This window comes from Chenopodium album, chromosome 20, assembly GCF_948465745.1.
Source record: "Chenopodium album chromosome 20, dcCheAlbu1.1, whole genome shotgun sequence".
NCBI lineage: Eukaryota > Viridiplantae > Streptophyta > Magnoliopsida > Caryophyllales > Amaranthaceae > Chenopodium > Chenopodium album.
In genome coordinates, this window is record NC_137853.1 from 34,921,096 (window position 1) to 34,947,099 (window position 26,004).

General features: G+C 32.9%; 1 protein-coding gene across 1 annotated transcript; it reads right to left on the bottom strand.

Moving 5' to 3' along the window:
- On the bottom strand, positions 1 to 26,004 carry LOC145598196 (uncharacterized). The gene is made up of 20 exons (XM_081654517.1): positions 25,701 to 26,004; positions 25,534 to 25,603; positions 17,461 to 17,503; positions 13,801 to 13,878; positions 13,638 to 13,719; positions 13,468 to 13,550; positions 12,928 to 12,985; positions 8,652 to 8,762; positions 8,200 to 8,257; positions 7,940 to 8,036; positions 6,247 to 6,282; positions 5,846 to 5,982; positions 5,181 to 5,251; positions 5,025 to 5,078; positions 4,462 to 4,604; positions 3,441 to 3,581; positions 1,735 to 1,965; positions 1,529 to 1,588; positions 1,022 to 1,282; positions 1 to 399 (listed from the first exon to the last, which is right to left on the bottom strand). The coding sequence occupies exons 1-20, from the start codon at positions 25,909 to 25,911 to the stop codon at positions 256 to 258; spliced, it is 2,169 nt and encodes a 722-aa protein (XP_081510643.1). The 5' UTR covers positions 25,912 to 26,004; the 3' UTR covers positions 1 to 255.

Genomic DNA, 26,004 nt, shown 5'->3' on the forward strand with positions numbered 1-26,004 from the left:
TAGAGACATAAATGGTTTTACTCGTACATTGGAAACCGCACAAAACACAAATAGAAATATTTTTTACAAAACAAAATAGAAAGAGTACTAAATTCCAACTAGTAGACGGATACTATACATATAGCGAATCACCTCATGCAACGCATAACTTAATTCATTTACACCAATTTTTTACAGTCGGTAATCATGACCCAAATGCATATTACCTAACTAGAGAAATTAAATACTCCTAGAACCAATCTTCCAAAATTGGTGCTAATTATTGTGATTCTCTTCAGAGTCTGAATCTGAAAATTCCATTTGATAAGCATCTTTCGGTTCTACGTCAGTTATTGAAGGAGGGATTTCTCCGGTTACACTGTTCCTTCTCCGATTTCTCCACTCTTTAGGGATCTTTTTCTGTCAAAAAGAGTGGAAGATTATTATAAATTGAACCATAAATTCATAGCACCATGAGCAGACTTGTCCGAATGCTCATCACATCAGCTCTTCACAACCATAAAGCGTAGAAAAGAAAAACACACTACACAATAGCAGAATGTAGTAGTAATGCTTCAATTCGGACCAGTATACTTAACAAAAGTAGGCAGTTGGATTAAAAACATTGAGATGAATAGATTGTCTGCTAAATGCAACATAATTACATAATAGGCTAGCTGATAGCCTAATACCCTTGTTCTCCAATATGTAGCAAAGAATGAAATGGAACTTTGAGGCAAGGAAAGAACATTTCAGACATGATTAATAACGAAAACAACTATTCGCATAAGTTAACAATACTGTTAAATAATGCAATAGTTTTTTATTTTATTTTTATTTTTATTTTTATTTTTTATTTTTTATAAAGTCATGGTGATGCTGAATGTCGTTATGATCAACTATTCTGTACCTTGTCAAAGATTCATAACAGAGATCATATCTGCTGGCTGCTGCAATGTAAGACTCCTAAGCATCATGAATATAACTAGGGCTTTGTTGTTCTTATGATATAACTAGGGTAGAATACCAAAAGAACTCTCACCTTGGTATTGGTTTCTTCCAACTGACTAGAGTCACTTGAAGGAGTTGGCTGACTGCGATGGAGCCATATTCCACCAAATGACAATAATGCTCCAAGAAGTAACAATGGACCAATCCTTGGATCACCAGAAAGATCACGACACCAAGCTATGACTCTCCCAAGTTTATGTTTCATTCCATTTCTAGTGGAAAGAAATTTTTCACCACTAACGAACCAAAGGGGATCAGAGTTATCGGGAACAAGCTCAGGTGTGTTTGTTCTCTGACAATTAAGATGACATTTAATCAGCAAAACCAAAATGGAAAAAAAAAAATTACAAAGCAAGACATCTGACGATGTCAACATGACTGAGTGAACAAAATTTCTAAACATGACTGAGTGAACAATATTTCTAAACATGTCAACATGCATAGAATCATGTAAATACGCATGTCTGTGCTGCTGTGTGCTATACAAATGACCAAATGCACCAAACAGCACTATTACAAAGGACAAAACTTTACTTACATAGAAAGGAAGTTTTGCTGAGTCACCATCTTTGATATTCTTCGAAATCCATTCAATAATCTGAAGTTAGATAAAATAATAAGTATGTGCTGAAAAACCATTGTTCAGAAGAAAAAGGATGGAACTAACGGCTCTAATGCCTAGTAAACATAGTTCTGGGACAAATAAACATCTGAAATTAACACTTATGAGCCAGACAAATCGACCTGTAAAGGTTCAGCGGAGCCATTGTATCGCGCTACCAATTGAGACACAGGATCTACATCATCTTTAAGACTGTCCAGTAAACTTGAGGGGGATCTTTTATCCTTAGGATCTTCAACGGAATCATTTCTCATGTAACGCACCATAACCACCTGCGGAGCATCTTCAATGCCTCTTCTTGGACCACAACATTCCAAGCTAAGCTCACCACCAATGTAGAACATGCACAAATTCTAAGATCAAGAAATCACAGTAAGCATAATTATTGCATCACTTTAAGGATTGCAGGCTCCTAGCCAATCAATTTTTGGAGATGAGAGAGATAGAGAGAAAGAAAAAAGTGCTCATGTGATAGGAGAGAGGTAGAGAGAGTTTGTTAAATATACAAGAAAGAGATGCATCTAAATCGAAACTTCCTTTTTATGATGCATCTAAAAATAGGAGGAAGTATTATTATAAATTCATGCAGTGAAGATATATGTTTATAATCATGCAAAGGTGCCTGCATAATTGCATATACAAGGCCAAAGGCTCAATATGATTGAAACTGATGAGTAACGGCAACATTGTCAAGTCAGACTTGAGTGTGACGGGTAAAAAAAATAATAAAATAAATAAAGAAATAAATAAAAATATCGCAGCTGTTGGCACACGTGCCCAAGTTGACTGATGCACTTTATTAATCAGAGGGAGTATTCCCTTATTGGTCAAAGCTTGAAATTTAATCTTGCTTTATGCTATTCGGTCGACAACAGCTTATTGTATCAATTAGACTGTTACAAGTGGTAGAGAAAAGTGATTGTTCTACAGCAAGCACTAGACTTGACTGAATGTCTGACAGACAAGGGCTTGTTGCAAAATAGATATAATCAATTACATCATACTAAAGGCGAATAAAACATGACACTTGTCGAAATCTGGTTAAATAATTTCCCGCCCTTTTTTTTATTACTTTTTTGCCATATTAATTAAGGAAATATTTACTCATTATAATTTGTTTTCCCTACTTTACTAATATATTATTTCCCTCCTAAAAAATTCAATAAAAACATTTTTGCAAAAACTTATAGAAAAATTAAGCGAAGTATTATTATTATTAAAAAGATATGCATAATTTCTAATATAAATTTGTACGTAATATTTATTTTTATATATATATCATACGGGTAGTATATACAACCTAAAATGTAATAAGAAGTATTTTTGTAGTAAAAAAATATTGACCTTTGTCATACTTTTTATAAAGAGAAAAAAATTATAAAAAAAAGTGTTGAAATACATTTTCTTTTAAATCCGTGCATTGCACGGGACCATAAACTAGTTTCAAACTAATTGTAAAAATGACCACTATAATATCATCCCATATAACCGCAATGAATGGTGGTCCATAGAGCTTCCATAATCATAATAAATCGGTCAGATCTAGTGGTTGTACAACTATAAACCTGTCACTATCAAATGAAGGTGACACATAGTATAAGTACCAAGTACCAATCGATGCCCCCTCCCCACATAAATTAATAATGAAGTATTAAAATCATAGCATGCAATCATAGTGAAACCTTGATTGTGGCACTGATAATATATGCAGTACCGTTCCCAAAACCTAATCACAAAGGACTAAGGGAGTTTATCATACAACTGGACTTGCAAACTATAAGTTGGTAGCTGCAACAAAAATTTAGTGGAGAAGTGAAGGGACACTAACCTTTTGTACCTCTCCATCCATCCAAGTTAAAGTTAATCGCTTGTCTTTAAGTGCAATGGCTGCATGTGCTGCCAACTCATTGGAATGGGGTTCATCCTGATAGCTCTTTTCTGATATAGTTTGTTGGGCCCTGCGCAGAACCTAAAGCCTCAAGATAATTCAACAGTCAAAGTCAAAAAACCAGAAAAAAAAAAAAAAAAAAAAAAAAAAGAGCAGCCTTATCAATTGAGATAGTGCACAAACATAAGTCATGAAACATCGTTTATAAAAGAGTCATGGAGAAGTCTCTTATACATGTCTGTTGACAAGTTCACATTTCACAATTATATAGATATACAACTCATTTTAACAAATTGTAGGATTCATGAAGACAGGAAAACACTTTTAAAATACTGTGGTCTGTGGATTTACTATTAGGACAACATGGAATCTATAAAGACAACAAAAGTCTAGCAGCATTCAGATAACATTAATTCTTTGCTTAAACCATGCTTCTCTTTGAAAATCAACACTTTTGTTAATTTTCTCTGTTATATTTCGCTATCAGGAAATATACTAGTCTCCCTGCAAGGTTGCAACCATTCGCCTATTAAACTAGTAAGATCCTCTTGATTCCAATCTTGACTATTCTCTTCAATTGGAAATTCCAAGTGAGAGAATGAGAGAAGCCATTCCGCTCCAAGAAATTACATAGGCCTATACAGATTTGAAACAAGAACTTATGTGCTTGTTTTCAGCCCAAGCCTCCATTTATCACAATGTATTTGGTCAAAAAATATATTTGATTACCATAATTAATTTTCCAAAACAAATTTAGAAACATGGGCTACATGAAATTTCTTTCATTTGTTCAAAATTGTTGCAAATAGCATGAATCTCATTTTACATTACAATTTATAGTTTAACAAAGGTTGAAGCTTCTTTAGAGATATGTACATTGATTAGAGATTAAAAAACATTCATGAATTACATCCTTTCATTTTTATAGGAAACTGTAATTATTGCAAAGTAGACAACTCACCTCACGCATTTCATTCATTTCTGGGCTTGGCCTTCCAATAGCGACGACACAATACCAAATCGTAGCACTTGCCCCTGCTCGGGAATTGCCACGTGAATCGCAACCCAACTCCACTGATGTCATGGTCCTCAATTGTGGAAGTTCTAGAAACATAAAATATTCAGCATCAGGATACCTCATAGTACAGCACCTAGAAGAATATTCGTTCAAGTATACAACTTCACAGCATATATCACAAACTAAGCGGTGTAATTCTTATTGGAAAGATTTTGCAGATATATTGCATGATTAGCAAACAGAATCTGATTACTGGTATATCAACAAATGAACTATTGAATATATAGATTCTATATGTAGTTTAATCATGAGCTTAGAAAGATTGGAATAAAGACAAGGGGAAATACAACTTTAATCAACAATGTAGACACCTCCTCCAACAAGCGTATTACTATGGCTAAACAACTTATGGACAAGCCACCCATAAAGATTGTTATAACTACATACACCACCACCAAAACCTACAAGAATGAAAAAGGAAAATAAATCCTGAGCAGGAGCATTACCGTGCAGTTTATTATCTTCCATTACATCCACAAACCATGAACTGTTTACAGCCCCTGTACGATGACAAGAATGAAGAAAAATGATGGTAAAAGAAACTGTTTGAAAACTAATAATCAAGTAACAGATATGATACAGCAGTGGAAATTGCTATATACCATAAAACACCAAAGGTTTGATTCCTGGATCCCTCAAAAAGACAGTGGCCGGAGCAGATTCCACATCATATCTGTAACCACCAATAACAATTAAAAATACTTTATGCCTATAGAAAAATCCTAAGATTAAGATTGTTAAAAATAAATAAATAAAAAATAAATAAAAAAACCTAAGATTAAGATAGAAATATGCCCAAGATGCTCAGAAAATGCAGACTTGGACTCGTATTATACACTTAAAAATACACCCGTCATAGCGAGAAATAAAACTCCCTTAGGCTATGTTTAGTTCACCTTTTTTTTGCTAATCTGATCTGATATTATTTTTTCTGAATGCAATTTAGTTTTCTGATGATATACAATCAGATTTGATTTCACTTGTACCTTATATGTACGATAATCTATAAAGATAAAATATATCAAATGGGATCTTATTAGATTTGTATTAATGTGTATTTTCCAAATATGTACTTTTAATAATTTTTTTCAAAAATCTGCATGACAGTTGACACCAATCCATCCCCAAAGCATTTTTTCAACAAATGGGTAATTATTTAATTACACTAGTTACACACTAACCACAAATCTAGAGCTCGGTACCGACCACAGAAGTAAAATATAGCAAACAATTAGCCTAAATTTGGTACAAAGAGAGAAGCACATACATAGATGACCAATAGGAAAATTCCTCTTCCCTCCAAAGAACACATGCAAAGGAAGCATAATCCTGATAATTCCTGGCAGTTTGACGCATGAATGGTGTTGCACGCATTCCTGTGTCTGAGAAGAACATGACTTTTACCTTTGAACCAAAAACAATACGCAAAATAAGTCCATAGTCAATTAGTATAATTACTCAAACGTCAGAGAACAAAGTACAAGTAAATCTACAAGGATCAACAAGAAGCATGAGGCGCACATAGAACAATATTTTAGCAGACCATATTCAAGCAGCCTCTATAATGGGAGGCCTTACCTACAAACTAAGGAAAGCATGCTCACATTAGAATTATATTATGATTTAAGATGCATTTTTAGATCCTACAAACAAAGGAGATGAGCATACCTTATTATAACTACTCTTAGCCAGAAATCTTGGTGCCTAAAAATAGGAGAAATCAATGGTAAGTTACATAATAAAAGTAACTAGAAAAAAATACTAGCATTTACAAGTACAAATATATATCACTGAAAAACAAAACAACCTCATTTTAAACAAACATAAATACAGTGTGTACAAGCTTAATACCAATCCAATCTCCAAAAGGTTGACATGACATAGGGAGATCGGGTCCAAATGATTTTCAAAGCCAAAAACTGGGTCGTTTAATTTTCTAGACTTATCAGTTATCATGAAAGCAAAGATGAAAAAGTTCAATCCCTTTACCCATTGGTGGGATCCTCTTCCGAGACATTGGAGTAATGTTGATAATGATATAAAAAACATACTACGGAGTTTTAAAACAGAGTTGCCAACACTCAAATGTCATATAAATAGTACCTCTACTTTGAAAGGTTTAGACAACTTCCATTGTATTCCATTTCAGAAAGTTGTTAACACTTTTATTTATGTTTCATTTAGTGTTAAAAAAAAAAAAAAAAAAAAGCAGATACTACCTTACCCTTCTAGCCCCACAATACTTATACATATGACCTATGCACTCACTCTTTCTCTTACTTTATCCACCTTTATCTTAAACCCATTCACCTTTTTCCACATACTCCCTTACTTAATCTACCTTTTTTCTTCACTCATTTACCACATCAACACTCTCTCCAATAGCCTTAATTTGCGAGCAAACAGTAAATGTTAGGAAATTTCATAAACGTAAGTAGTATGTGTTTGGATATGAACATTTGAGCTCTAAACACCTTTCAAATTAAGTTGTAGTTGTACAGAAATTTATTTTAACAACTTGGATGAAGCTTCAAAAAACACAGATTAGATGTATTTTTCAGAATTGGATGATGGAAATTAAGAAGGATATCTAAAGAGGGGGGGTGGGGTGGGGGGGGGGGGGTGTTGTTCCTTTCAAGAATCTAAAGTGCTTGGATTCCTATAATCCCTTTTCAAACGATTTTATGATGATTTATGTTAGCCGACCCACATCATTTTTGGACTAAGGCTTGGTTGTGGTTGTTGTATTAAGTGAGGCATCAAGACAAACACAATACAAGAGATAATGATTGAGACTTTCCTACGACTCAAGGCACTACAAAAATCGTTACAAAAAATAATAAATAAAATAAAACTTCTTCAGTCATTCAATGAAAAAGAATATATGCGAATTAATATCCTTTAATGCACCATTAGCTAACTTTTTTTCATAAAAAGTACACAAATCATACTGTACTAACAAATTCATATCACAGGGGTAGAAGATGTAAGGGCACACGAACCATACTATACTAATCAGAGATCCATGTCACATGGGCGGAAGATCGAAGGGCACACAACCTTAACCCCCTAACCCTTCCAAATTGTATCCGTATCACATGGGCAGAAAAGAAAGGGTACGCCACACCTTTCCACTTACTGACTCTCTTGTTTAATTTTTTGTGGGCACTGTAGATGCATATCAGATATCACATCCTTTTTTTTATATCAGTGAACTCTTGGCTGATGGACCATGATAGGTATTTAGTATCAAGTTGGAAATCTTTTTAGGTGGTATACCAGTAAAAAAAATTAGATAATTAAATAAACAAACATGAGAAGCCGTCAAACATCTAATTACAATGAAAGAAGATCAACATACCAATGTGTCCTTTGTATAATAAGGAATGCGAGGTAATTTCAGTATCATTACTGCAAACCAATCTGTAACTGCATCAACCGAGAGATCTCCTTCATACCTAACACAAACATTAAGCTCATGATCCCATGGAAAAAAAAAAAAAATGCTAGGCATATTACTCCAACAGAAAATTTAACAGCACTTGAATAATGAAGCTTCATAACAACAGAGCACTCCTTTTAATTTGCCACACACTCCAACATACATGACTCAGAACTTACCTAATAAGACAGCTGGAACTTTTACACCCTTGAGGAAATGCAATCAGAGAAGGAAGACCTGTGAACAAAATACGTAAGAGCCTAGAAGAAAAACATAGATCCACCTTGAGAGTTCAAAGTATGACTACAAGCAGTATGTGAAAACAGTGGAAGTCTGACTCTATAACTCTGATAGAACCCATAAAAATAGCAAAAAGAAACTAAATATATAGCAAAAAGAAACTAAATATATAGCAAAGACAAACTAAATATTAGACTGAGACTTGATAACTATCACAACGGCTAAGTGGCCCCACCATAGTGGAGTAGAAGCTGCAAACATTTTGGTACCTTCTTCACAACATGAGTCAGCTTGATGTTAATGTGACATGTATCTATTGCATAAAATTTAGAGCATATCCAATACAGCTAAATTCGAAGACAAACGATGACTTTACAAGCTTATTGTTTACCATTTCGGAAGAAAAGTTGCCCTGTTGTTTTCTTCTCTGCAAGTTGAGAGGCAAGTTTGATTTCCCCGAGCTCCACTACACCAATATCAGCAATCTCACGCAACAAAGTAGCTGCTCATAATGTATGGAGTCAAAAATTAACAACACAACTACTTTGAAGTATATATAAAAAGACAAATGTTATGAAGACATACTGCATCAATGTCAAACAATCAGACTTAACAGTTTCAAACACATCAGACAAGGAGCATGGGGAAAAAATACTGCACAATTAGCCAAAAATGAGATGTGAACCCAAATTTGAATGTCAGGAATTTTGCTAATTGTACAGCCAGTTTTCTAAAGGCAGAGTTCCTCAACAACACAACTTTGCAGACATGGAAAACAATAACCAGCATTCAAACTAACACCCAGGTGGCAAATTTGCCAAGCCTAAAAGATATGTCCATGAAATAAAATTCATTTTTTTTAATGTGCATGTGTGCTGTGTCAAATGCATGATGTAAATTTGCCTCAAAAAAAAATGCATGATGTAAACAAAAAATTTGAAGGAGCTCCCAATTTAACAAGATAAATCGTTTGTTGCATCTTGCAAGTGATCGAAGGAGCTGAAACAATGGTTCGTCTTTCTTGAACAAATTATTCTCTAATTACTGTCGACACCGAAATTTTGTTAACTTTTAGGTGTCAAATAGGTGTAAATATGGAGACAATATCAAAAAATATACTTCCTCCGTTTCTATTTACTTGACCCATAGCTTTGGGCACACTATTTAAGGAGGAGGGAGAATGTTGCACATGACTAACCTTATTACCCCTAAGTTGCCCCCATGTGCACTTTATGAGGGTAATTTAGATAATATATCTACAAAAATCTTACCAAATATAGTATGGGTCAAGTAATATGATATTTCCATTTTGGGAATGTTGGTCAAGTAAATAGAAACAGAGGAAGTATAAGATATTATCCTTAGAATCTCGCAAATTATTTTATAATTATTTCTTCTCCACTCTATGGCTCTCTACATAGAGAGAGTTGGTTCTAGGAATTCAGGAGGCTTAGATGGAATAAGTCACAAAGACCTTATCTCCTCCCTACTACAAAACATTGTAGCCTTGTAGGTACATAGTACTAAGTAAGCAGACAAGGCATCGTACTATAAACACATCAAAACCCTAGCCGTTTGAGAGAGGAATCGAGATCTAGGAGAATTGTAACCTACAAAATATCATTCATTTTTTTTTTTTTTTTGGTATATTTTCTTACCTCTGAGTTTGTGTATTGCAGGTTTGAATTTTTATGGTTTACACTTACATCTCTTGTCTTCTATTTTATGTATTTTAAAGTACCCTTATTCCTAAACAATCGATGAAATGATCCAAGTCAGGAAAAATTAATTCCACTCTCACATAAATATGATTGCATACATAATATGTTTAGCTTTTTCCCCAATGAATCAGAGCCTCAAAACTTTAGCCAAATGATTGCAAATAAGACAAAGATCATCATTAGAATTTTTACAAAACACATCCTCAAATTAACAAACCTCTCAATACAATGCTTAGAAAGCATAGGATTTCCAAACAAGTCCGCAATATGGGTGCTAATCCTAAAATGTAGTCATTACATAAAGACCTTTCCAATCCACATTGTGATTGGGGCAAAAAGCATCAAACATATCAATCAAAGGGAGAGAAACCAGGAAAAAGAGAAGAAAAAAAAAAAAACACAACAGCCTGAGTGAATTTAGTGCAAAATCCAGTTGATTTTAACCCAAAAGTATAAAAAAAATAAAAAAAAAATAAAAAAAAAAAAAAAAATTTCATACATGAAATTGATGACTTAATTTCAAAACTTTGGGGTTCCATTGATGATATTGAAGAAAAATGATCAAAGGCCTCAGAGGAGAGTCAATCAAGTTCAAAATTTGGCTTTTATAAAAAAGAACCATTCACTAAGGGTTCGTTTGGCATCATTGTGGTTTTCTGTTTTTTGTTTTTAAAAGTATATTATATATGTCACATAATGAATTAAAAATTATTTACACTTATTAAAATCATGATAATTTTGAAAACTGACAACTGAAAAGTGGAAACACCTTTTTCTTGTATCCTATTTTTGGTTTTTAATTTTCAAAAATGATGCCAAACAAGCCCTAAGCTATCAAAACATTGCTTCTACTTCTACTGACTCAAGAATATTCACATGTCACTCACCGTTCAAAATTCACTCCAATCTTCCTAACTATTGATAGCCTTAAGATAAGAAAATTTAGCCTTTAACTTGAGCAAGCTCGACCCTCAAAGAATTTGCTGGTTTCTTTCTTTTCAGGTACACAACAACAAAAGGCCAACAGAACCATCTCTGCTACCTCACCATCAGCTATCCCACCCAAGCCAAGAAAAAACCAACTCAACCAAAACAATGCTATATGACAATGATGTGGACACTAGGGCAAATAAGTACGAGGTGATCAATGTGACTCTTACAGTCTTATCTCTTACTTTTCATCATATAAGTGTCAAGTCATCAATGCTTGCACATTTATATCCATTCACCATCTTATCCTTAACTACAGACTACAAAGTACAGGCCCATCCAAAAAAGGTAACAACATGATTAGGATGAGCATTTATATTCCAAATAGCAAGAAACTTGAGAAAAAATTCCATCAAAAAAAGTTAAGACTTGACAGACATTCCACCAAAAACTTTGCAGTGGGATCAACCTCAATGAACAGTAGTACTTCCAAATGGGAACTACCCCCAGCGGAAACGTTAGTAAGAGTTTATATCAACTCGCGTCATATGGTCCAAACCTTAACTTCCTCCAGAAACATTCGTAATGCAAAATATAACAAAACTGCAACACAATATATGTTCATCAAGAACGACAAAGCAAAAAGGAAGCCTAGCACTATATAAAACATTTACGGCACAATAATAATTGCTTTCGTCCACTTTAAATAAGACAATAATCATGTGTAAGGAATCAATATTAGGGGATGGGTATGTTAGTCATAGCCTATTAGTAGTATCTTGGGGAATAAGTCAAGAGTTTGTTATGAGAGTTTTTCTATAAATAGGCCTCATTAGGAGGAATAATCATCATGTTGAATATTGCTAAGAAGTTTGTTATTGGAGAGCACCTTCCTCTCGAAAGAAGGCTTGTATTGTTACACTCTCTGTTTGATAATACTACTATCATTCCTTTGGCTGCCATTATTCTATCTCTTCTAGCTTGTTTGCTTACTGTTGTATAATCAGCCGTTTTCTTCTCTTTATCTGCCATTACTAGTGCTAGAAGCCACGCTAATGCCTAGCATCATGCTATATGAAATTTGACAATTTGAAAGTAGCATAGCAGTAGAAAGGCATGAGATTTGTAATGTGGAATGAAAGAGAATGGTTACCTAAAGTTACTAAGAGAGTGATAACCTAAAGTTATCAAAGAGAGTAATAGCCTTAAATTATTAAAAAATCACTCGGTAGCCCTTTTTGACATTGGTAATCAAATCAAAGACTCAAGCTTTCATATTTTTTTATCTCTTCTTATTCAATCGATTTACAAAACCAGAAAGTCAATCTATTACAAGGAGCAAGACACAAATTAAGCTTAATCGTAATTAACTTGCTAGACAAGAAACCTGATTTAATAATATTAGGCTATGTCCTCTTCACCTTACTTTCAAATTTTCAAGACGTACTACTTATTCTTGTTAAAATCAAACCACCTCAGACCTGAAACAGTGAGAACAGACCAGACTTTATTTCCCACTACTTTGTTACAAATAATTTTGAAGTGAGTATTAGATAATATACATTAATAAGATTCTGACCCCTTGCGACAATTTGTTCTTATAACTTAACATCAATTATATAATAGGCCAGATATAAATCTAAATAAGTTCAGACTAGAACATTTTCTTCAAAGTGGAAAAAAAAAATAGATGTACACAGGCAAAGATTAATGAAATATCTAACCACATTTATAGGCTAGAGCCTAGAGGTTTATTTATTTACTTTTAAACAATAGCAATACATAGCAACTTAGCAGTATAAAGATCTAAACATATTTTGCATAGAAATTATGACAGTAAATAAAAAACTATACTGCCTAAAGAAAACCCCTTTATTTTTTTCTGTAGGCATGGATAGTGAGCAATATAAGAAAATTGAAGTTACTCAAATATTTACATCAAAAATTGATTAATCTTACAAGTCAGCATCCAAGAGGAAAGTGAACATGTTCTAATGTATCAAAAGGAAAGTTTACCAATTTTCTTCCATTTGCTTGAAAATTGTTTGCATAAATTGCTCCCATTTGAATATACCTGAACATAAACTAATATGTCAGTAAAATCATGGAATTACACCAGTGAACTAATTTTCTTACACCGTAGTAGATATAGTCATCATTGACAATAGTTCAGCTTTGTGTTACAAAATTATAATGGACTGATTCAGAATGGCCCAATAAGCTTCCTCTGCTTTCTAATTGCTGTGAAGTTGTTGACAGTCAATGCAGGGACAAGGTCAGCATTAATCTAATTTCCATACAACAAGTAGGTAGGATTGTAGGAACGTCATTCAGGCACTCGAGCATTATTTACAATTACAATTATTGTCAAGAATTTGTAGGCAATTTTATTAGAGTACATATATGATATATATGATAATATTCCCCTTGAGTGAGTCAGGAGTAAGAACAATGCAGATGGAGGCTAAAAGAAAGTAGGGAAAGTAAATGTTTGGTTCCAATCAGTAAAAGTACAAGGGATAAGGCACGCCAGGCTACCAGCATACAGGCAATCACCTGAATCAACCAAGGCCTCTGACCCCCTACAATTGACTGGATGTCTCCAGAAGTAATGGATTCAAAATCAATATCATGAGAGTCTGCATAACAAAATCATCATTGAAGTCAGTAATCATATTCACTATATGGCATGTACAACAGGAAGGCAAAGGATGGACACAACTGACCTGTGGAACCAACAAGTAAAGGAAGGTTCACTGAGGAGTACACCTTATTAGAATTCAGCTGCAAAATGTTTTCCAGAACATGCTACAGCCAGAGATAGTTTTAGTGTAAGAAGAAAAACAATGATTAATCTAAAGGATATGTATACAAATACAGGATACCTACTTGATACTCATCAATGCCAAACCGGTCATAGTCTCTCTTCCATAATGGATCAGTCAGCAACTCATACGCATATCGAATCTGCAAGAAAAGAACGCATACAATGAGAAAAGCATCATACCATTGCTCGGGTTTGGTTTTAAAGAACAAAGGCATAGATTTTAGCACGAATGCACTCATTCGACCAATAATAAATACCTTCTCTGGCTGACAATCATAGACAGCAAATCTTACAAACTTAATGTCCCACTAAATAGGTTGTTAATTTCTCTTCTACTTTGCAGAGTTCCAGGACCTTAGAGCACTGCCATATATGAGGGAGAGAGAAAGAAGAAAAAAAAAACCTCATTCTCTCTACCAATTATCTGACTTCTCTCACCCAATTTCCTCATGGTTTTTTTGGTGCTTATTTTCCCTTCCACTCATGGGCAAAAATTACCCAAAAATAAATAAATAAATAACTACTCACTACTCTCTCCTACTTTTCACTATATCCACCATATTTTCTCGCTCCTACAAATCAACCTTGATCTATTAATTAATTTAAAAAAAATAATAAAAATTTCATTATTAGCTCTAAAAATACTCCCTCTGTTTCGCAATGATATTCCCATTTACGTATACTGATGCAAATCTTTGACAGTAAATAATTTTAATCTCACACTAGCAAATTGATATTAATAATGTACTCACCAACACGAATCAAACTAGACCTCTTATGACTACATTCTTATCGATAGAGAGAAATTTGGAAGATTTCCTCTCATTTTTAATAGTCAAAAGATTCCAAATGGGAATATCATTGTAGTACGGAGTGAATAGTAGTAAAATAAGTTACTACCTCTGTTTCACATTAGTTGCAACTTTTGGGTATTATTTATAAGACAAAAAAAATTCCAAAATTGCAACCAATATGTAATGGAGGTAGTAATTACTATTCTACTAATAACAATTACAATAGTAATAATAATTTGGTATGGAGTAGTAGATTATGGAGAAGAGGAATTTTATAGAGAAAGTGATTTTCAAAAGTATGTCAAAATATAGCAAAATGAGAATATTTATATAGTGAAAATAGAGCTATGACTAATGGTAAAATTATTTTATTTTTGTAAGAAAAAACTTCAGTAACTCAAATTAGCCATGTAAAATTTGAAAGCAACATTTTAAAGCCAAAAAATCATGGGACATGTGGTGCGCACCCCATAAGCATGCTTTAATTGTTTATTTATTCTTTTTTACTTTTTTTCAACCTTGCATGGAGCCCCTTCCTTTGCACTGTAGCCAAGGAATCTCCTCACGCCATGAGAAGATCTCCATTACTCATGAGGATGCAAATTGACCATGAGTATGGGAGTATTTTTTTAATCACTTACTTCTCCTCTTGGGCAAAAAACTGCCAATGAGTGAGAGTGCTCTTAGGAAGCCAGTTACGATTACCCATATATTGAAGTTCTACATTAATAAGATTAGTCCAGTAGCATGAACTAAGAGTATCTATTATGACCATCCACAAAGATTTTCTCACTCCATTCACTTCTAGCTAGTTCTACATGCTCTTCCAAAACCTATTTGTTGAGTCATTTACAAGTTTACAACAGCCTCGATCCAAATCATCTTTGATCTCCCTCGAATTCTTTTGAAATCCCCATCATCCCAATGTCCAACTTCCTCACTAGCACATCATCCGGGTCGAAGTCTCACATGCTCATAACTATAGCTAATTCTCAGAATATCCAAATTCCTACTCCTATCCCTAATGGTCTGTTTGGAAACTAGAATTTCATTTGAAATTCTGGATTTGGCCCAATTACACTGTTTGGATTTACTCTGAATTTGGGAATTGGATTTGGCCCAATTCCAAGGTTTTGAAACAAAAGTTAATTTTGATTGAATTTAAATTCCAACTTAAAAGGTGTCATTTGAAATTCCAACAGTTAAAAAAAAACCCAACCCTCTTTCCTAATTTCTCAAATTCTCTCTCCTATGGATGGGTTTCCTATTTTCTCTCTCCTCCATGAAGATCGTGAGTTCTCTACTGTAAATGTTCTTCTCCATTAAAGGAAATACTGAGCTTTCTCGATCTCCTCTGTCGGTGTTTGTCAATTAATCCTCCATTGTAGTGGCTTTTGTGCTCTCTTTGCCATTGAAGCTTACCTTGAATCCTCCATTAAAACACACCTTAATCCTCCCATGAATTAGCTTTTGAATTTCTCTACTCTTCAAACCTCCTCTCTTTTTAATTTGTTTGATAAGCTTTCGTTTTTCCCCTAAATTTTGGTTTAATTTTGTCAATTTGATGAAATTAGGGATTCTCTATTGTTAAGTTTTCCCCAAATTCATGCTTCAATTTTGTTGTAGTTTCAATTTGTTTAATTTGTGCGGCAGATTTCTTGTTCTTCTTTATTTCTTATTTTTTTTTCTCTAATTTTTTTAATTCTCTGAGTTGATTAAATTCATGTGCAAAAGTTTACATTTTGGGAAAAAAGCGAAAAGCAAAAACGAATTCTGAAATTTGGTGGAAAAAGAAATCAATTTTGTTGCTGATGAAGTGTATTATCGTTTTAGCTTGAATCTAGGATTTGAAATTTTTTGTTTTCCCAAACAAGTTTTTGGAATTTGAAATTCCAAATTTGAAATTCTTAATTTGCCAAACATGAAACTTGGAATTGAATTCTAGAAATTGAAATTCTGGAATTGAAATCAGTGATTTCAAATGAAATGTGAGTATCCAAACACAACCTAAAGGTATTTCCCAAAGGATTTCCCAAACATTGATCTTAACATACATATGTCTACCACACGGTCCACACCCTGTAATAATGCAAATATGATTGTCGATTGATAGATTGCTTTTAACCTTAAACATATGCTACAATCTCATAATAAACGTGCCACTGCTCTCTCCATTTGAACCACCTATATTTGAATTTTAAGAGTTACTTCTAATTATACTTAAACCTTCAGTAATGAACAACTCCTTACCACCTGAAGTTACAACATCCTTGCTTCGCCTCCTCTCAATACTAAAATGGCACTTCACGTAGTCACTTTTACTCCGGATTGATATAAACCCTTCGGATTCTAACATTTATCTCCATTGTTCAAATTTAGCATTAACCTGATAGTGTCCAACAAGACAAAATCATATGCAAATAACAAATACCACGGTATCTCATCTTGGATTAATTGTGTTACTCCATGCAAAACTATTGCAAAGAGGAGAAGACTTATAGCATATCTTCGTACTCCTCTACAAGTCTTAACATTTATTCTCACATCAGAATCCACATCCTTAACTAGTTCAAAGTAATGTATAACTCTCTTCCAATTCATTCATCCTTGCAAATTAGAAACTACTGCAACAGTTATCCAATTGGGTGAATTGGCATAATTTCCCATATCCTTTCTGCTTGACAAGTTTATTCCTATTCTCATCTCCATCTGGGAAGAAATATCAACTTCAATCAGGGTGCCTTAGCAATTGGCATTTTAATATAGGTAAATTAAAATGAAGAAACCAATTAAGAACAGGTATCATGAATTTGAATTTGACTTAGAAAAAGTTAATTGAGGACAGGGGGAAAGTATAGCACAACAATTCAAGAAGCATTAATAAACACATAACATAAAGCAAGGCAAGTGAAGTGAAGACATAATAACCTTGATAAAATCATTAGTTGAGGGGGGTTTAGCACCTGATTTCCTGAAAATTACCAAAATGATCGAATAAAATTAAAACCTGAATTCCTAATATTACTAAAAATAACATTTGTATATAGCACCAAGGGCCAGGTCAAAGGTAAAGAAAGTTTCTATAAACCTTCAAAAGAATCTTTAAACTACTTCAACTTCTCCCAAAAATAAATAATAATAAAAAAAATAAAATAAAATAAAATAAAATAAAAAAATTTTTTAAAAAAAAAAAAACAAAGGTAATGTACTGATATACTGATATGTGGAAGTTACAGAAAAAGAAGTACTTATTAGTGAATACCTTAAAATCTACCAATAATACGTCACTCAATTGGAACCTAAACAATCAAACCATAAATTTTTTACCTTTCCTTAAGACGGCAAATCATGTTACAGTACCATAAAAATTTAAGTCTTCTTATAACATTATATATTTATATACATTTAATACACTTAATAATATCCATCAGTGTTCTACACATACTGGAGTTGAACTGGTTGGACCGGAAAACTGGAATCTTCCATTTCAAAAGACCGGATCAGACTGGAACTTTCGTCACTTATAATGTTCTTTTCCTACATTTCTTACGTGTGTTCCAATAACCACTCTCTCTACAACTCTACTAATTGTGTATCCAGTGTAGCAGTAATTATTTAAAAGGAACAGAAGCAATATCCTAGTAGATTATATAATATATTAATATAATACTCCATCCATTCCTTTGGGATCTTTTGTTCTTCCATATTGGTACATTTCTTAAAAATACTTTTTCTTCTCACTTTGCCTTTTTTTGTCTCACAAAAAGATTTCAAATGAGAAGAACAAAAAGAATCGGAGGGAAAAGTATTTTCATACTACCTCCGTCCCTGAAAATTCAATTCACTTTTATGCATACGATCAATATAAAATAAAGTTGATCATTCATTTGTTCGATTCTTCTCAATGTTAATTTTTAAAATTAAATAATGCATAATTTTCACGCATGCATATTTTAAGATATTAATCAATGGTCAAATATGTGCATTAAAGACAATTAAAAGACCTAAGTGCCTTGAACTTGTGGTAATGTAGGGAAAATTTTCATAGTTTATTAAGAAACAAGCTTTACTTTTTACTAGCTTCGAGTTCTACCCACTTACTATAGATGTAAATTAGCAAACATTGAAAAAGGTGAGTGGATGTAAGATAAAGTAGGAGTAAGAATGCAAAACAATGGTTTTGTTCAAGAAAAATGGTAAATAAAGTAAGAGAGTATAGATTTTTGGGGTATGAGGCGTAAGATGGTAAATGGATATGTCAAAAAAAAAAAAAAAAGAATAAAGCAAAACTAGTAGAACCAAAAAACAAACGACCCGTAATGGAAAGTGAGTAGAAAAATAAATAAATAAATAAATAAATAAAAGAGTCTATACTACTGTTACAATAAAATAAACGTAATTAAACAATGAAGTGACTGAGATTTTGTAAATTGAAAGCAACATAATAATAGAGATAAATGACTAAACTTTGAGGTTGAAAACGCGATATTTAGATATAGAGATCAATTAAAGGATGAATTTAAGTCAATTCTATAACTTAAAGATAGTACTTTAATAAAATAATAGTCATAAAATGTACTAAAGTGGAGCAAATAGTAGTGAAAGGATAAATTCTTCAAAACAAACTCATTTTGGAACTTATTTTTCATTAAAAAAAAAAGTAATTATCTTAATTTTAAAATATGACTTAAATGGTTAGAGTTAAGAAAGATATAAGGAGGTTACGAAACGGAAAGAAAAGTACATAATTTGCGAGTACAAAAGATAAAATCTTGGTTTATTAAGTCGACCAACGCATCAAGTCCATTACCGAATAACCGCGACCATTTCCGCGATAACGACCTCGAAACCGCATTTTCGAACCATGGGTGGCCATCTATATGGAGGAGTTTAAAGGGTTTGGACTTTACTTCCTAGTCTAATTATCATATGATTATTAATAGACTAGGTGCCTAGAGTTGAACATACAATCAGTAATCATCAAATCAAACCCTAATTAGCAAACACAAGCCAACCACTCTCAAACTCTTTCCCTCTCTCTCTCACGGCTCTTTCTCCTCTCAAAGGTGGTGGTAGTTTGTGGTGGTGTCGGTTGTCCGCAAAGGTGGTGATCGTGGTGTTTCCCCTTCATTCGACGAATCTAATATTGGTAGACAACTCAATCGAATCTCATGGACTAAGTAGAGGAGCAACACTTGGGGCTTTATTCTCTCCCTAATTGTTAATCAACTTGCTACGTGCAAATCACGCTTTAAAGGTATAATTATGTGATTTTTGTGTGTTATGCATATGATCTTGTTTTAGGTGTGTATGAATAAAGATTCATGAAATTCCACTACAGTGGTATCAGTTAGCCTCTAACATGAACACGCTTGATTATAATAATAAATATTTGAAGTCCATGTTCATAATTTTATAAAGAGAAGAATTAATTTAATTATGGTTCAATAATTATATTAAATGTGATTTAACTCTTGGAATTGATTAAATGTGGTTTAGTTATGCTCAAAATATCAATTAAGAGGACGGAATTTTGCCCTAATATGTTCGAAAATTTCGAACCCTAACCCTATATTTTTTTTCGAAAAATTCGAACCTAATAAACCCTAAAAATCATATTTTATGTGCTTGTTTTGTTCAATTTTGTTTAAATAAGTTTCATGAATTTAATAGCATTGATTTGATGTATACATTATGGATTTTACATGAACAATTAATTAACTAAAGTGTAAAATTAATTTGAGATTAAATTTCATGAAGAACCCTAAGTTTAGAATTAAAATGGGATTTAATTTAATTTTACAAAAGTTGTTTTATTTAAATTAATAGAAAAAAAATTAATGTGACAACAGGAAGGGTGGTCCGAGCAAGAGGCAACAATCGTCCAACAGTTGCACGTTGCTGCCGTTATCCACGCACGGTGACCTGCCCGTACATGTGCTGATGCTACGACAATGGTTGCTAGAATAGCACCTAGCCACCATGGCTAGCTCTGACAGGCCAACCAAGGTTGCTAGCGGTGGTGCCACTATTTAAAAAAAAAAAATTGTTTTTAACCACTTTCAAAATAAAATCAATTTTATAATTTTATTTTGGGATAAAATCAAATTTCAAGATGTTAATTTGGAGACTATCCATAATTAAAGTTGATAATTTTAGATAGGATTTGTTAGGATATTTTGAGCAATATTTCAAAAGGATAATAATTGATTTAAATTATATGATTATCCTATAATTATTTTTGGATATAATTAATTTTAAAATTACCATATTAGGTAGTGATTAGGATAGAATCTCCTAAATTAGTTAGGATAATCATGGAAAATAAATATGATTTGTCTTTCCATATTAAAATAAGATTTTATTCTATCTCATACCAAATTTAAAATATATGATATTTTATAGATGGTAATAAATAATATATGTACGAATTTAAAAATATGAGATACTTTAGGAATTGTGTTGCCTTAATTAAGAATATTCGAGATTTAAGTTCAGGCAAGCATGTTGAGTGATTTTATTATGTGGCATTTTTATAGTATATGATGTTGTTATGCTATATTTAGACTAGTATGGCCCATATATTCTAAATAAGATCTGCACATTGTGATGTACTTTTGTAATCTAAGTACAGACTGCGTACCGTTAATTATTTTTGTAACTTTTTATTTAAAGTAAATAGATTAGTAATTTAAATCATTTAGTCTAAGAAGCCCATGAAATGAAGGCCGAAAGTAGCAAGGTGGGATGGAGATCCATGAAGGTTCAAGTGGAGTATTTCAAGACTAGTTTCTTAAGATTAGGGGGCATACTATGTCATGCTTTATTTTATGCATTAGTAGATTATGCATGATATGTCTTACTTATATTGTTGATGATGCGCTAGAGTTCACTAAATTTATCATAACATAATAAATCTAAGTCCCGATAATATTGAGAATTGTTTTTCCAATTAAAAACGGGTGTCATTTTTATATCTTAGAAAATTTGAGTAAATCAAGTTTAACAATTTTAATTGGTTGTGCACAACAAGATTACCTACGGAGTTTATTATCTTGAAATAAGTGTAATAATTAAACATGAGATGGTTAATTATTCGACTTAAAGTTGCAATCAGTAAAGAGTTACCTTGAAAATGTAATGGTTTATTGTAGGCCCAAAGTCCGATCAATTATTACACAAATAAAGGATCTTGGAATTACTTAATTCAATTAGTACCATTTTATATTGAATAAAATCCTTTTAAGTAATTTAAATTGTTTATGGTACTTTAATTTTATTAAACATAATTATTGAACTTTGCCTCGTTTTTGTTTGTACATGAATAGTATAAATGACAACACTAACTTGCTAACCAAATTGAAAACAAAGCTTCACCTAAGAAACTTTAGGGATTGGGAGGGGGAGCTAAGAAGTGTTCTAAAGAACCATGAGCTCAAAGCTTGCCTATATATTAAAAGGCTTTCGAAAGATGTTTCGAATGCATGAAAAGTCAGGAATCTCATCTTATCCTCTATTCCAACTTGTTGGGCTAGAAGAATTAAGAATTATGAGCCAATTTTGCTGTTAAATTGCCTATATGATGCACGAAGAGGACGTGTGAGACCATTAGACATTAATGTTTGAGGAAATTGTTGATTCGATTCCCAAGATTTATTACTCCTAGACTAACATTGTAAGGTAAGAGACTTACATCATTCATAGCAAGATTATGGCCAAGAAACTCATACCTAGTCAGTTAGTTAAGATTCATGTTAAGGAAAAGATTAAATTGCTCAATCGGATGGATATCTTACGGAGACCATTTGATGATGTGTTCGCTCATGACACCATTCTGTCAAGCAGGTTATGATATCGTCGAGCTTATTCGTGATGATGAAGGCTCTACACTCAAGCTTGTCGATTTATTGGTCAACCATTGAGAGGAGTATTTTAAGAAAGATGTTTGCTAGTTATCAATGCATGTGGTCTGTCCTCATAACATGTCATTGAAAACGGAAGGTAAGGAGTTACCTAATGTTCTTGTTGTATAAACAATCTTCCTCCTTCTTCCACTTAGGTATTTGATAGAAGTCGTAGTATTCATATTGTTAATAACATGCAGGACTTAAGAGAGAGTAGGAAGTTAGCAAAATAGGAGATAACGCTTCGAGTAGGAAATGGAGCAAAAGTTGTTATCTTCCAATAGCAAGCGCAACAATATTTGCTCCATTTCCTACTCAAATCGTTATCTCCCCTTTTACTAACTTCATATTCTCTCTTAAGCCCTGCATGTTATTAACAATATGAACACCATAACCGATATCAAATACCCAAGTTGAAGGAGTAAGATTGATTTATACAACAAGAACATTAGGTAACTCCTTACTTTTTAACGGGGGACATTCTGGCGTGCGATAAGACCACGTACCGCAGTAAACTGGCAAACATTTTTCTTCAAGTACTCCTATGAATGGTTAACCAATAAATCGACAAGCTTGACTTTAAAGCCTTCATCATCATGAATAAGCTTGACGATATCAGAACAAGCCTTGACAGAATGGTGTCATGAGCAAACATATCATCAAATGGTTACCCTAAGATATCCATCCAATTGAGCACTCATTTCCTTAACATGGATCTTAACTGGCTCACTAAGTATGAGTTTCTTGGTCATAATCTTGCTATGAATGATGTAAGTCTCATACCTTACAATGTTAGTCCATGAATTATAAATTATAAATCTTGGGAATCGAGTCAACAATTTCCTCGACATTCTTACCGACGAAGCATGCATTGCCTAATGGTCTAACACATTCTCTACATGCATCATATAGGCAATTTAACAACAAAGTTGGCTCATAATTCTTGAATCTTCTAGCCTAACAAGTTGGAATAGAGGATAAGATGAGATTCACTTTTGTGCTTTTTAAACATCTTTCAAATGCCTTTTAGGAATAAAACCGCAAACTGTGAATCTGCTTTCAATGGGAATATATAGGCGAGCTTCTCTTAGCTCCATCTCCAATCCCTGAAGTTTCTTACGTTTAGCCTTGTTTTCAATTTAGTTAGCAAGTACTGTTGTCATTAATGTTATTCATCTACAAACAAAAATTAGGCAAAGTTCAATTATTATGTTTGATAAAATTAAAGTGACATAAACAAATTTAATAGCTTACTTTCAGGGCTTTATTCAACATAAAATGGTCCCAATTAAATGAAGTGATTCCAAGATCCTTTGTTTGTGTAATAATTGACTGGACTTTGATCTTACCATCAACCATTACATTTTCAAGGTGGTGAGTAAACTCTTTACCGATTGCAACTCTTGGTTGAATAATTGATCATCTCATGTTTAATTTATTACCCTTTATTTTAAGGTTCCAAACACTAGGCAACCTTGTCAAGCATAACCAATTAAAAGAGTAAAACTTGATTTACCCTAAATTACCTAAGATAAGAAGTGACACCCTGCGAAGGCAAACCCACCACTCAACGATCGAATGGTAATTAGGTATTTAATTGCAAAAGCAATCTCAATATTTCCATACCTAGATTTATTATATTTCCATACCTAGATTTATTATATTGTGATTAATTTAGTGAACTATAGTGCATCATCACAAACATCAATAAAACCTAGCATACATAATCTACTAATGCATAAATAAACAAGACATAGTATGGTCCCAAATCCTAAGAAACTAATATAGCAAAAACTTTGAACCATCATGGATTTCATACACCTTACTCCTTTGGCCCTTCACTTAATAGGCTTCTTGTATTAACTGCAACATGCAACTCTATTATATTCTATTTACTACTTAAATAAAATAAATTTAATTATAAAAATATCTAACAGTACGCATACCTTATTTACAAAAATACATGATGGTGGGCAGATCGTATTTAGTAATCTATTAGGCCATACTAGTCATTATATAGCAACATAATATCATATATTATAACATTGCCACATAATAAATATCACATAAACGATTGCCTAAACTACAACATCGAACGTACATAATTAAGGAAACATGGTATCAAAATATCTCAAATTTTAATCTGTAATTAGATAATATCATATATTATCCATGATCATTCATAAAATATCATATATTTTAATTTAGGCATGAGATAGAATCCAATCTTATTTTAATCCGAAAAAACAAATCATATTTATACTCCTGGATTATCCTAACTAATTTAGGAGATTTTATCCTAATTACTATCTCATAACAAAATTTTAAATCAACTATATCCTTACATAATTAGGGGACAATCTCATTATCAAATGACTTATTATCCATATGGAATTTTTTGTTCAAAATATGCTAACAACATTATCAAAAATAACAACCTTAATTTTGAAAACTTATCAAAAATAACAACTTTAGATTTGATATTATCTCCAAAACAAAAATGATTTTTATCTTGAAAATAAAATTATAATAAATAAAAAAAAAAAAATTGAAAATACCATGCGCTAGCCACCATGGTGTGGCCAACCGAAGCCAGCCACCGTGGTCTTACATTGCCGCAAGGCAACAGCAGCACCAGCGCAACCTTTGCACCTGGACTTAAATTTATTATGAAGCATATGGAATCTGATCGTACGGGATGGAGGAGGAAGATTTTTGTGGATGACTATATGGAACAATCACTTTTAGTTCATGATGAAGGGCATTTTTCATAGCCAACAAGTCCTACCATAATGACTAGGCCACTAGGGTGCATTCTTCAACAAGTCCTACCATTATGAATAGGCTGCATTCTTCATAGCTACCATTACAAGTTTAAACTACAGAATTACGATATCCAAACCCCATCACTAAACACTAATATCACAAAAGCTATGTTCTTTAAACTCGACACATCGACTAATCGAAACAAATGAACTTAACAAAAACCCATCAATGCAATTAACAATCAAATTATACACAAGTAAAGTTTCTAAATTCATGAATAACAATGTAACAAAAATCATAATTGTATTGCATATAAATCGAGGAAATTTACCAATTAGAAGCCAAATTATCATAAGCCTCTTTCACTTCTTCAATCGAACTAAGTCTGCTGATTCCAAGAACTACAAAATTTAAATTAAAACCAATAAATCAACAAAATTATAATAAAATTCAAACAATTCGACGCAAATTTAAACGAAGGAGAGAGAAATTGAGTACCTTCGTAATGAGAAGGGGGAAAAGCGGTAGGAAGAAAGAAGATTTGAAAGACGAAGAAGAGAATGAAAAGTGTCGCAGGAATCCAATAAGCTTTAATCAACGACGAAATTGGGGGTTCGGAGGGTTTTTTCGGCGCTTTATCTGTTGTTGAAGATGAATTAGTGGAGGAATTTTTCTGGGAAGAATTAGAATTAGGGTTAGAATCCGCCATTGTTGAAGCTCGGATTTGCGATGTAGAAGTTGAGAGTTTACTGGAATCTCTGTTTCTGGTGACAGTGAACAGTATTACAGGATTCCTTGCTTC